The sequence below is a fragment of the Helianthus annuus genome, chromosome 2 (assembly GCF_002127325.2).
Source record: "Helianthus annuus cultivar XRQ/B chromosome 2, HanXRQr2.0-SUNRISE, whole genome shotgun sequence".
NCBI classification, from domain to species: Eukaryota; Viridiplantae; Streptophyta; class Magnoliopsida; order Asterales; family Asteraceae; genus Helianthus; species Helianthus annuus.
Window position 1 is genome coordinate 171,893,118 of NC_035434.2, and position 14,521 is coordinate 171,907,638.

The following is a 14,521-nucleotide window of genomic DNA, read 5'->3' on the forward strand; positions in this document are numbered from 1 at the left end:
TAAACTGGGTTTTCTTCAAAAAAGCTGAAGAACACGTTGATCGGGTGTTTGAATCATTGATTGGTGACGAAAATCGCACTATAATGTAGTGATTATTGAGATAGTAAGTGAAGAAAAGATCGAAGATGGTGGATTTTGAAAATAGTGGGTTTTGAAGTTACTGGGGAGAAGAAGGAAGAAGAAAGGATATGATTGACTAAAATACCCTTTCTATTTATTTTAAATTTTGCCACATGTCATAATTTTATTGCTTTCTATCCTTCCTAGCCAAAATAAACTTCCTATTTGATCCTCACTCTCTTTTATTATTCTTTTATTATAGTGGGGTTATCAAATCTTTGTTGGGTAGTGGGGTATGCTGGACATTTCGAAACAAAATCAAAATTCATGTCCTTATTAAAACACCACTGGACAGACTAGTCGCGTTGCCGACGCCTACCTACTGCGTCGCCGACGCGACGCCTAAAGTACTGACGCTGAATTTTGTTTATTGACCAGTTTTGACCGAAAATTGAAGGTGTTGTCAAGGGTTATGAATTTTGAAACAATATATCATCATCTTGGAGCCTAATTGTTGATCTCTATCATACATAACCTCTCTCCAACCTTGAGCCATCACCATTTATCATCCTACCACTAATTAAAACCCTAATCTCACCATTCCAATCATTCAATCCATCACATTGCTCACCTCTCCATCAATCACCATCCAAACCCTAACCCTAACTTTCATCATTTCAAGACTCAAGATACAATAAAGATGACTTCGTTTGTGTGTTTCTCATCCGGTGTGCTTATTTCATCAATCATGAGAGTGTCTAATCTCTTGGGTTTCACCCCGGTATCGATTTTTGAAAGATTTTCTAGGGTTTCGAACATTGTGTTTATCTTTGATTTGTGACTAATTGAGTTTAGTATTTGAAACTTGTGATAATTGACTTGCATTTGTATTGGATTTGTGAATTGTCGAGTGAATGTTAAATTTGACTTTGCGAAATGTTTATGTGCAATTATGCCTTGTCATAGGTTAGAATTTACATGTTCTTGGTAACAAAGTGCATTGTGGTCCCTTCTTGTGACGTTCATAGCTCTCGGCACCTAAGCCACGTGACACTAAGTTCGTTAATCATCATATTCAACTAAATCAAGTTAAAACGTGTAGAAACCCTAGGTCTTGCAATTATCGAACCGGGTGTGAACCTTGTTCTCTATTATAGTTTTAAAATCAAGAAATCAGTGTTTGCAATAGTTCAAGTAATCTCTTTTTAGTAGTCAAAAGCAAATTTGTCGGTCCAATCCGACACCCTTTTCCAAACAAACCAAACAAAGAAAATATTATCATAGCAAGCTCATAAACTTGTTCCAATTTGATAATCGACCAAGTTCTGACACAAACCATAGACTCTTCGTGGTTCGACCCCTGACTACCACTAGCTATTAGTTTGAGGTAGTTTGGGACTTATAAATTTATCTTTGACCGGGGCGCGACACTCCGATCACTTCTAAGGTCAGTGGGAGCAGTAAAAATTCATATAATGACTCGTAAAAGTCCTTAAAACTCCATCTCTTATACAACATATTGCACCAACTCTTACACACTTAGAATCCTAAAAATGATAGCAACCTAACCAAGAGCTAATCCATAAAACTGAAACTCCTAACAAACCGAATAATCAACTCAAGAGGTCATCTAAAAACCTACTAACTTTGATGATTACGTAACCCCCGAACTAAAGTTGAAATGGAGGTCATTCGTGCTACATTTCAAATAAATACAATTTGCACACCATAATTTTTTCAAACCCTTTCTATAATTTTACTATATATCATTCGTCACGAACATACCCAATGTTATTGAACTAATTAAACTTGTCAATCTGTATACCATACGCAATCCATTTACGCCATATTCAACCCGTTTATAACTTGATTACAACCCCTTTTGAGCTCGCCAACTCGTGATCTGCCAGGTCGGGTAACCCCTTTATATAAATGAGTTACGCAGTTATGTTTGGGTATTTTACACAAAGCATTACCTGCGTGTTTACCAATTTCAAGCCGTTATCCTTACATGATTATCACCTCAAAATTTTTCCAAATACTTTTGTGAAGTTTTAAAAAAGTTGACTAACAAGTAACAACCAATAATTCAAAAACTTATACTTTAATAACTACATAATAATGATATTTGTTAAGTTTAGAGAATTTAATATTGTAAATATCTGTTATGACCGTTAAACAAACTTAATCATTTATAGAAAATTCTTGCACCTTACAAAATATTTGAATTACTATACGATAGAATATCATTATATCTTTGTTTAGAAGAATGGGAAACGATAGAATATTGTTATTTCTTTGTTAGAAGAATGAGAATATACTTATTATATTATGAAGCATTTGTAGAGGTTGAATAGTTTATTGGGGTTGACATTCCTCTAAAGTCCAACCCATGTGGGATCATATGCACTGGCTTACTTAAAAAATATATATAATCACCTACCAATCTACAATTACTAATGTATTGCCACTTTCATTATCATCTATTTTTAATCAATCTACCATTACTAATGCATTGCTAGTTTCATTATCATCTATTTTTAATAGTTAATATTTGAAAATATACATAGCTTTGAGTTTTGATATGTCGTTATACTTTTTAGGTCTTGTATTATATTATGTAGTAGGATATATATATATTATATTATATCATACAGTATAACTCTACAATACAGTGAAACCAAGGCTGGGACACAAAATGGGAAAACACATAACCTATCCAACTTTACAAGTATATTTTTAAAGTTACATACATTACAATTTAAGTTCAAAAATTCATTACATGTAAATGATTATATTGGATCGCACTACACATATACTAAAAGGTTAGTAACATCCTAAAATGAGGTTTAAACATTAATAATAATAATAATAATAATAATAATAATAATAATAATAATAATAATAATAATAATAATAATAATAATAATAATAATAATAATAATAATAGGCAGAAAACTAAATATATTTCCATGCCTTTTGGTCTAAATATGACAATACTTAAAACACGACAGGTTTTAAATTGTCAAATCTAACACGTTTAATAAACAAATGGTGTTCAGGCCAAACTGTTTTACATGTTTAAAAAAATAACTCGAGTTCAGGTAGAAGCGTTACCCGCCAACCCGTTTAAAATTTATAATTTTATAAGGATACATGTCAACTCGTTAGTTGTTAATGACTCGTTTATTACAACGCCTTTACAACACATAAATCCGTTTGACTTGTTCAGGTAAATGGAATACGCGGTTGAGTTGCACACTTTTTAAGTGTGTTCGGATTGAGATTCGTAACTTTGACACGAATAACTATATGGGTCGTGTTTGAGTTTATCGGTTCAACCCACCAATCTCAAACAAATTTTAATTCCTACACAACATAATTTTCCCTTATTAAAATACCTTTTATTAAAAAAAGGGTGCTACTTTCTACACCCCTCCTATCTACTTTTTTCACCCCCCTCCTCTCACATACTTACAGGTGGGGCCTGCGTGGGACCGACAGTTTTCCTCTCACAAGGGGGGGTATAATCAGGAAGAGGGGGTGTGTATAGAATTAGCCTAAAAAAACTAAGGGAACTAAGTACAACTGTAAATATGAAATGACTTGTTTGAAACATATTATATTAGTGTTACATGATTAATATTCCTTTCAAGTTGCCACCCATTTGACATTCTATCAGTTCGTACTCCTATGCATACGGACTAGTTCTTATCAATCATTATCAATAATGCAAACCCTCATGATTGCACCATTGTGTGCCTCTACCTATATTATGTTCTTAACTATAACTATAAATAACCAAATCAAGATGTACATAACATACAAAACTAATTAAGTAACTACTTCAAAGTATAGAGAGATACACATATAGTTATCATGGTCATCAAACACATCCTGATCTTGATTTTTCTAGTTCTTCAGTTATCATCCGCAAAGGTTACGTACAACGTCACAAGTTTTGGAGCCAAACCAGACGGCCGCTCAGACTCAAAGAACGCGTTCATGAAAGCATGGAATCTGTCATGTAACTCTACTAGCCCCGCCGTAATCTATGTACCTGCTGGGAGGTACTTGATTGCCTCGGCGCTTACATTCTCTGGTCAAGCATGTAAGAGCCGAGCCATCACATTTAACATATATGGTACCTTGGTGGCACCATCTAGTTATAATGCTATTGGCGATGCGCAAGTCTGGATCAAGTTCTACATTGTTAAGAATGTTACCATAAACGGTGGAACGCTTGATGCTCAAGGATCTTCTCTATGGGCCTGCAAATTAGCTGGAAAAGCATGTCCTCAAGGGTCTACGGTAAGACCATACACTTCGACAAATATATAAATTTGTACGCGTTTCCTAAGCCATGTGATCAAATTATCAAAAGGCGTATGTGAATCACATGTTTGTATAAGTGCGTCTCTTCTTTTGCTATCATGAAATTATAATTATGAACATGTATTTGTTGCAGACACTTGGTATCTACCATTCCCAAAATGTAGTGATCAGCAAACTAAGGTCATTAAACAGCCAAATGTTTCACATTCTGCTCTATGGTTGCAAGAACGCGAAAATACAAGGAGTTAGCATCTTGGCACCTGGGCTCAGCCCGAACACTGATGGCATTCATTTGGCATTATCCACAGGAATCACCATTTTGAGCTCTAAGATCTCAACAGGTGACGATTGCGTCTCAATGGGCCCAGGAAACTCTAATATCTGGATAGAAAAGGTGGTTTGCGGGCCGGGTCACGGCATAAGGTACACTTAACTGAGACATGCATTCCTTGTATATACACACACATTTAGGGAGGGTTTACCTAGAACACTAAATATTGCAAGAACATACGTAACAAAGTGAATCCTTTATTTTTTTCAATCTTTAAAATAAAAGAAATGAAAGAAAGGCAATCTTTATTCGTCTCTCCTGAAGGGGAAGGTTAATGTACAATAGCCCCTTAACGTGTGATGGTGCGAAGTGAATCACGCATGTTCATTTTTAAAATTCGCAGGTTATAATACATAATTACGCACAGTTTTTACATAATTACACATGGGTTGTGTTAATCCTGATTACGCACGCTATTTGCATAATTAAGCATGTTATTTTGGTGGCCATGTACCCTCGCACGTTAAGAGCCTTTTGTATCTAAAACTTTCACTATATATGTGTGTGTGTGTGTATGAACTTTCCGTTGATATATATATATAACCTACACATGTGTAAGTAGTGTGCAATCGGTTATATTATCATATAAGGTACACTTAATTAAAGACATAAATTCCTTAAATATATAAACACACACCTACACACATATAACTATATACATATATGACCTGCTAATTATATATACATTTGATTGTCGATGCAGCATTGGGAGTCTAGGATGGGAACTGAACGAACCGGGTGTCCAGAATGTAACCGTAAAAACTACCACATTCGTAGGTACAACGAACGGTCTGAGGATAAAAGCATGGGCAAGGAATAGCAATGGGTTCGTTAACGGTGTTTATTTCAAGGGAGCAACCATGATGAACGTTCAGTTCCCGATCATAATAGACGGAAATTACTGTCCCAATAATAACAACTGTCCGAATGAGGCTTCAGGAGTAAAGATCAGCAACGTGGTGTACGAAAACGTGCATGGAACATCAGCAACACGCGTGGCAGTGAAGTTTGATTGCAGCAAGGGGAATCCGTGTAGAGGAATTGTATTGAAGGATGTTGACCTTAAATTTGGAGGTCAACCAGCGAATTCGTCTTGCTCGTATGCTGCAGGAACTGCTTCTGGATTACTTCAACCTACAAGTTGCCTGTAACTGTTGTAATGTGTCAATCTTGTTGAGTAGGCATGCTTTAGGTTTCGGGTTAGCTGGTTGAATTTTTGAAACCCATGTATTAATTTGTATAAAGGACATGCATAACTCCAAGCTGAGATAAACGAAAGAAAGTGAAAAGAATGAAAGATAAAAGAGAGATTTATGTGTTATCTTCCCTATGTATCATGCATAATTTATGTAGAGAAAAAACGTTAATGCACAATTGTCACACCTTAATTTCTTCAAATCCTTTCTAAAGTACGTTAATATATATATATATATATATAGAGAGAGAGAGAGAGAGAGAGAAAGTGTATTGTACAATATCAGTATATCACTTAACGTATGATGCGTAAGTGATTAGTATATAACATGCGGATTGAGTGATATAACATGCGGATTTTGTACAATTTGGTTGTCCGAGTTTGCGAGTCCGAGTTTTTGACCATGCGATTTTGAGATATAACATGCAGACAACCAAATTGTGAGTCCGAGTTTGTGTGCCCGACTTTATGATCATGAGAGTCCGAGTTTGTATGTCCGAGTTTGATAAATATAACATGCGGGTTTTGGTCTTTTGAGGTTTATAACGTGCGGACTTCTTATCGCGTACGCATTGTACGATAAGATCAATTGTACGTTAACAGACCTCTCTCTCTCTCTCTCTCTCTATATATATATATATATATATATATATATATATATATATATAGAAAGTATAATGTACAAAAAGCCTAAACGTACGTGATGAAACAATGGTTAACCGGGCAGGGTTAACACACTGGTCTCGTCAAGAAGGGTTAATCCCTTCCTCTCGGAGATCGCTGGCTGGGTCACCGGTGGATGATCTCCTGCACAAGGAAACAAGCCGTGACTCGTAACAAGGAGGATGGGGTGGGGGGTGCTCCTTGTTACCACTCTCCGGCGTGAGAATCAGTAGTTTGCTTGGGAAGCAAAGCAAGATAATAGTAGTAGTTAGAGAGTTGTGAAGAGATACCTCAAACCTGGTTTGGGGTCGGTATTTATAGCCGAGGAGTGAAGGAGGAGATTGATGGATGGGCTGACGACGAGCTGCACCGTTGCAGGTGTGTCAGTCTCGCCGGCCGTGGGGGTTACGCCACGTCAGCCCATTGCTTTAATAGCTCTGACAGGGGACTGTCGCCGGCGCCACTTGCCTCGTGGTGTCAGCCACTTGCCTGGCGTGTCAGTCCACTTGTTGGATATGCAGGGTGCGGTGCGAGCCGCATCGCTGCATGCGGTAACGCCTGAAGTTACCGCGTCTCCTACTTGTGATCAAGAAATACGCGAGATGCGGTGTTGGCCGCATCATCGTATGTGGAGACTATTTGCTCGCTTCCCTTGTCGTGACGAAAATGGCCATATGATGCGGTGCCAGCCGCATCGATATGTTCATCTTCTTCCGTACTTGGGTCAAGCTATTCATCTTCGAACCGCATGGGTTCGAAGGATGTGACCGCATGGGTGCGGTTTGCTTACTGGTAGGGGTTTGTTTGATGCGGGTAATGGTCGTTTTGGGACCATACCCCTTCAAGTCCCCCCAGTCTAGTGTTGCTACCTTGTGCAAGTTGCACGTGGGAGGAGTACTGGACTTATGGTGTAGGAAGGTAGTGTGGCAGTCTGGAGGAAATTCTAGGCCAGATCAAACTGGTGATCTGGTCAAAAATCCGGCTATGCCTCTTCCGTACCGGTGAAGGGGTTTCGCTTGATGCGAAATTCTCAGCCGTTGCATGTCATCAGGTGGGTTGCCACCTGTTGTTGTGTTGAAGGCCTGTTAGGGACCTTCATAGTAATGCTGCACAAACTTCGAACCAACCTCTGGGATGGTGGTTCGAAGGTTTGCACATGTTTCGAACCTCTTGGAGGTGGTTTCTTCTTCGAACCATTTGCCAGAATGGTGCACGAAGAAGAAAAGAAAAGCTTTTAAACCAACCTTTGCGGTCGGGTTCGAAGGTTTTGGATGTTGGGTTAGAACTTTGCGCAAGTTCTATGTTCAGCATCCTATTACGAGATGACCATCCCTTTTTTGTGGGGTGTTCGTGTTCATCTTGATAGCTCTCAAGTAACCGTACGTTCTTTGCGGTTACTTCGTTGCGTCATTGTTGGCCCTGTTTGGTCGAACAATGTGGATCTAAACTATGGGTAAATGAACATGGTCATAGGCAAGGGGGTGCCCATCGTTGTTTATTCCATGCGATCCATTGGTAGGTAAACAAAGTCCTAAGCAGACTTGTTACCGCGGTCCGTTGGCAGGTAAACAAAGTCATAAGCAGACTTGTTACCGCTGTTCGGACACTTGCTGCTTGATAAGTACTTGTTTAGAGCACGTATCTGCGTTCTTTCTGGAGCCACTTTCCTTCACGCTCCAATACCGAGTTTATAACGAGGTAGCCTCGTTCGGTGATGTGGAGTGAGCTTTGCTCTTCCGTAGCAACCACTCTGCGGAAGCTATGGTTATGTCTGTAGCTCTTCATGGGTGTCTGCGATGTTGCAGTCCCATTTTCGCTCAAAGTGTGCTTGTTGCACGGATGTAACTCTTGAAGGTTCAGGAGTCAGGGCTGCTGATGTGCGGGCGCGTAGATTCCGTTCCTTCTTTTTTCTGAAGAAGTTGTTCATGCACCCTCTGTGGTTGTGAACCGGGCAGGAGGGATTTGAAGCTTGAAGAGAACGAAGGCAATGCGCTTTTCCTGTTTTTGAGATGCGGTTCAGTCCAAAGAACAACACTGGTTCTGAGCATCTGACACATCTGAATGGGTTCATGTGTGTCACTTCCGCATATTTCACGTGTGCTCGTGAGTGATGCGGAAAAGGTAATATATCCCTTTATAGTATAGATAGAAGGGTTCATGGCCGCCATCAACGCCGCCATTAACACACTGGTCTCGTCAAGAAGGGTTAATCCCTTCCTCTCGGAGATCGTTGGCTGGGTCACCGGTGGATGATCTCCTGCACAAGGAAACAAGCCGTGACTCGTAACAAGGAGGATGGGGTGGGGGGTGCTCCTTGTTACCACTCTCCGGCGTGAGAATCAGTAGTTTGCTTGGGAAGCAAAGCAAGATAATAGTAGTAGTTAGAGAGTTGTGAAGAGATACCTCAAACCTGGTTTGGGGTCGGTATTTATAGCCGAGGAGTGAAGGAGGAGATTGATGGATGGGCTGACGACGAGCTGCACCGTTGCAGGTGTGTCAGTCTCGCCGGCCGTGGGGGTTACGCCACGTCAGCCCATTGCTTTAATAGCTCTGACAGGGGACTGTCGCCGGCGCCACTTGCCTCGTGGTGTCAGCCACTTGCCTGGCGTGTCAGTCCACTTGTTGGATATGCAGGGTGCGGTGCGAGCCGCATCGCTGCATGCGGTAACGCCTGAAGTTACCGCGTCTCCTACTTGTGATCAAGAAATACGCGAGATGCGGTGTTGGCCGCATCATCGTATGTGGAGACTATTTGCTCGCTTCCCTTGTCGTGACGAAAATGGCCATATGATGCGGTGCCAGCCGCATCGATATGTTCATCTTCTTCCGTACTTGGGTCAAGCTATTCATCTTCGAACCGCATGGGTTCGAAGGATGTGACCGCATGGGTGCGGTTTGCTTACTGGTAGGGGTTTGTTTGATGCGGGTAATGGTCGTTTTGGGACCATACCCCTTCAGTACGTTAACGTACGCGACAAGATTACAACGTGCGTGATTAACATACAACGTGCGTGATTTGCATAACAAAGGCTCCCATGCGTGATTTATTAGGGTTCCATGCGTGATTTTTTAACTCCCATGCGTGGTTATCAAAAAAAAACTGTTCCATGCGTGATTACATACCTGATCGGATGGTTACGGGTGTCGCGTATGTTAATGTACGATAAGGCTTTTTGTATGTTAACCTTTCTCTCTCTCTCTCTCTCTATATATATATATATTTCAGAACCTTAAATATTTAAGAACTCGCAAAACTTCTAATAAACAATCTTTTTATTTGTATATTTTTATATTTATGATAATTTTATCATTTATTATATGTATATTTATCATTACATACATGTTAAAAGCAACTTTATCATCTTTATATGTAATTTTATGATTACACCTATGTAAACTAGTTTTTTTTACATATATGCAATTAGCTATTACACATATATATAATTTGATTATTACATATATGTAAACTACTCTTAACATGTATGTAATCATAAAAATACATATAATAAATGATAATAATACTCTAAATATATAAAAATATATATAAAATAATTCTTTATTTGGAGTTCTGAAAGTTCTACATTTATTTTGGGTTCTGAAATGCACCCAACCCTATATATATAGAATAAAGATCCTGTTAGAAACCCCCCTTTATTGTGAGAACCGCGAGAACCAGTGTGAACACAAACAATAATACCTAAAAAATCTAAAAAAACACACAATTTTTTTTTACTATTTTGTTTGGAAAAATCGCTATATTTCGTCAATAATAAAAAAATCAAAAAAAAAAAATCGAGTAACATTATCCATGCACATCTGCATATGTATCATTTCTTTGACAAATTCCGTAATTCATTACAAATATTAGACAATTGCACTTTCATTTACACTACCACGTGTAATACACCATTTTTTACGTTAACAATATTAGAAATGCACATGTGCATCTATATGTATCAACATGAAATAAGGTGTTTTGGTACACTACTTTGAATACACTTTCTCTTTCATCTGTCATTCCATCCATAATACACAAACATGCACATGTGCATTTTTGTCATTTCTTTGACAAATTCCGTAATTCATTACAAATATTAGACAATTGCACTTTCATTTATACTACCATATGTAACACACTATTTTTTACATTACCGATATTAGAAATGCACATGTGCATCTATATGTATCAACATGAAATAAGGTGTTTTGGTACACTACTTTGAATACACTTTCCCTTTCATATATCATTCCATCCATAATACACTACAATTACCTCCTACCATCCATAATACAATACCATTATCTCCTACCATTCATAATACAATACCATTACCAATATTTTCACTTTATTACATGTATGTAAACACCATTTATACCATCCAATCAACATATTACATCATAATTGACAACTATAACCAAACGTAGGGCTGTAAACGAGCCAAGTTGAGCCGAGCTTGACCCAGCTCGAGCTCGGCTCGAACTGAATTCGAGTTGGCTCGGCTCAAGCTCGAATTCTAAATCGAGCTGAGATTTGAGGCTCGAGCTCGGCTCAATTAAAATTCGAGCTAGCTCGAACTAACAAAGAACCGCAAAATTTACTAATTAAAAATCCCTAAAAAATGAATCTTTTCATAGACTAAAGGCCATAATTGCAATTTAATTTAACCAAATGGCTAAATATGCAAGTATAAATAGTTAACTCACTTTGTACATTTCCTTTACCTTCTTTTATAAGGGAAATAGTCCCTTAGTTTTTGTCTTCTGAGCGATGTGAGACAAAAAAATGAAGAATGTAAACCTTATTGAGCCAGCTCACGAGCCGAGCCAGGCCAAGCTCGAGCTTGGCTCGTTTACAAACCGAGCCGAGCCGAGCTGGCTCGTTTACAAACCAAGCCAATTTCGCACCGAGCTTTTTTCGAACTTGTTTTGAGCGAGTTACGAGCGAGCTGGGAGCCATGAGTGTTTTGAACACCGTCCAACCCATCAACCACTAGATATAACCAAAAAAACATGTATATGGGCCTACTTCTCCATTCAAAATCACAAACTTTTTGTAACAAAACACTTTATATCATGGTTATACATAATGACGCACATGTGCATTTTGAATATTGGTAATGTAAAAAGTAGTGTATTACGGATGGTATTGTAAATTAAAGTGCAATTGTCTATTACTGATAATGTATTACGGAATTTGTCGAAGTAATTGATAGGTGCTTGCTTCTGTTTTGCAGTTTGTTAAAACTAAAAAGTTGAAGTTGGGGAATATGTCAAATGAAATCACAAGGCCTGAAATCAATGAAGAACAGCAAGAACAAATGATGGCCGAGAAACTTAGAGAAAATGCAGAGGTGACTAACCTTTCTGATAACAATGCAGATGTGATTGAACGTGAAGAAGATAGATGCGATGATGACTGTGGTGGATCAAAAATAGGGATAGGATATTCAGGAGACAGTTATTCCACTGTTAACTGGTTCGCCTGGAATTCTGATAAAGCAAACAAAACTTCAATTCGGGATGACTGCAATGGGCATGTGCCTAAACCTAAGAGCCACAACCATGATAATGTGGTGGTTGAATGTTTTAACTTAAACTCTGCCTTTTGTGATGAAAAAGTTGTGTGTGAACCTCCTGTATTTGTTCCAGAATTGAAACACAACACATTCGAAAAATTCCTCACGGAGGAAATTCCAGAATTTATTCCATCTTACACAAGTACGTCAGAGTCAGGGAAAAAGCTAAATGAAGAAAGCAGCAGTGAAGACTCAATCACCACAACTTCATAAGGTAGCGAAGGAAGCTCAAGTGATGATCACGATTCAGATTTTCAATCATACCAAGAATGGGAAAGCTCAAATGACTCAGAAACTTCAGTAACAAATGCTTGTAAAACGGTTGAAGACCTTGAACCATCGGGTGTTCAAGAACAAACAACCTCAGATGACACTGCAAGTCCAGTCAATCAAGATCCACTAGAAGAGCACTTAGTTATTGAAGACTGCACAAGCTCAGATGATGAATCAGTGTTCAATGAAAGTCTTGGGGAGTCAAAGATCAAAAGATCATCTGAAGTTGTCGAACATCACATTTGTCAACATGCTGAGTCAAGCACAAAGCAATCCACGCTCCTAGGTGCATCACACAGAACTGCAAAGTCTCAAAAGCCATTCAAGGCTTGTTTTAGGTGTGGAAAAGAAGGCCATGTGCTCAAGAAATGCCCAGAGCGACACGATCCAGACGGTAAAGGCAACCAGTATTACTTCTCTGGATCAAAAAGTAAAAATCACACATCTTTGAAAGATCAGATGAAAAACTTTTCATCCGGTTTCACATGATTCAAAGATGAAAAGGACCAACACATCAAAACCTCAATCTTTCCCTCCGGGTCTTAAACATAAAATTATTTCAAACTTTAAATCTTTTACAAACAAAATTTTTAAACCAACACAGGTTTGGCGAGTCAAACCAATAGGTGTAAAAGAAATTAATGAGGGAAAAGATTTAGCATATCGGGAGGTTTCTTATTTTGATGAAAAGGGACAACCCAAGACTACGATGGCTTGGGTTCCACTCTCTAACTGAATTACTTATGAATGTAGGAACATCCAAGGAGAACTGTTAGTAACACCGGTTATTATCAGTGCTTGTTCCAGATACAAGTTTGAAGAGGAAAATCACAGTTTTGGTTATGGTATCTAACCTGGTTGCGCACTCAACGACACTGTAACACACTTATTTTCTTGCTGACATATGCTTTTGTGTGCCCGGTGCGGAAGACTTTATTTTGTAAATACGGCTTTTTAGTAAATGGTTGTACATAAATAAAATTTTAAGGGGGAGTATTAAAATACTTGATTATGTCTTCACATGAATAGGATCTGATGGAAGATACGACTCCAAGTTAACGATATGTCGGTAGATTCAACATTTCAGACAAGTAAACTTCATCTTGGTGATAAAGATAAAGATCGTATGATAATGTGGATACCCACCTTGTTGTAGGATTGCACAAACCGATTATGTCCAAAAGGGGTTGCGAGATTAAATTTAGGCATTCAAAATTCACACAATGTTGTGCATATATATTTATTGAAAAGACACTAATGTGTGCAACCCAAAAAGAGCAAAAAGACACGCAATGTTAATGTCATGCAATAGGAATAAAAGATACGCCAAAGCGCGTACATATATTAAGTAAATATTTTATTAGTTATGCTCTCTAAATCAGATGATCATCTTCTCTGCTTATGGAAACATAGACCTGAAGCTCTCATCATCTGATTTAAGGTGATCATCTCCCCTGCTTATGGAAACATAGACCTGGAGCTCTCATCACCTAGTATATACTATTTCTAAGTTATTAAGGCATTCATCTCAAAAGACCATGAGGACAGAAAAGTTTAACTGAACATGTGTGGGGTCCACTAGGTTCATCCTAAATATACCCAAAACATGATAATCAATCATCGGATGTATGTCGAAAGAATGGTGCATGGATTTAAGCGGACAAACATACCAACAATCGTTCTTGAGTCGTAACTATCCTAAAGAAAGTTGAAGTGTGGCTAGGCTTTTCAAGTTGGTATGATCTCGTATTTGATCAGGTATATACCTCAAAGGTTGAAAGTTATTGAAAATTAAAAAAAATGTTAAAAAAATCTAAAATCCAAAAATATTTTGATTTGTGTACAGTTGTTTTTCTAAGTCTTCCATATCACATCAATCGTGTCTCAAACCGCTTGAGATACTCTTTCCATTGCACACTACAGATGAATACGATTTTGTCTGTACTTTGAATCAGTCTAAAAGAAAATTTGGAGTTGTGTTTATGTTTGTGCACAAGTTACTTCGACTATTTGCTGCAATGATTGCCGATCATCAATTGAGCAAGATACTAGACCAAAGCACCTGTTTCCTAAAGATTACAGAAGATA

General features: G+C 38.2%; 1 protein-coding gene across 1 annotated transcript; it reads left to right on the forward strand.

Moving 5' to 3' along the window:
• Positions 1 to 3,939: 3,939 nt before the first annotated feature.
• On the forward strand, positions 3,940 to 6,108 carry LOC110907821 (polygalacturonase). Its single transcript, XM_022152748.2, has 3 exons — positions 3,940 to 4,371; positions 4,529 to 4,818; positions 5,430 to 6,108. Exons 1-3 carry the CDS (start codon positions 3,940 to 3,942, stop codon positions 5,875 to 5,877), a joined length of 1,170 nt encoding a protein of 389 aa, XP_022008440.1. The 3' UTR covers positions 5,878 to 6,108.
• The last annotated feature ends 8,413 nt before the right edge of the window (positions 6,109 to 14,521 follow it).

Coding starts and splice junctions, on each gene's coding strand:
- LOC110907821 (XM_022152748.2), top strand. CDS start 3,940: ATGGTCATCAAACACATCCTGATCTTGATTTTTCTAGTTCTTCAGTTA. Junction 4,372..4,528: donor CATGTCCTCAAGGGTCTACG/GTAAGACCATAC, acceptor TATTTGTTGCAG/ACACTTGGTATCTACCATTC. Junction 4,819..5,429: donor GGGCCGGGTCACGGCATAAG/GTACACTTAACT, acceptor TTGTCGATGCAG/CATTGGGAGTCTAGGATGGG.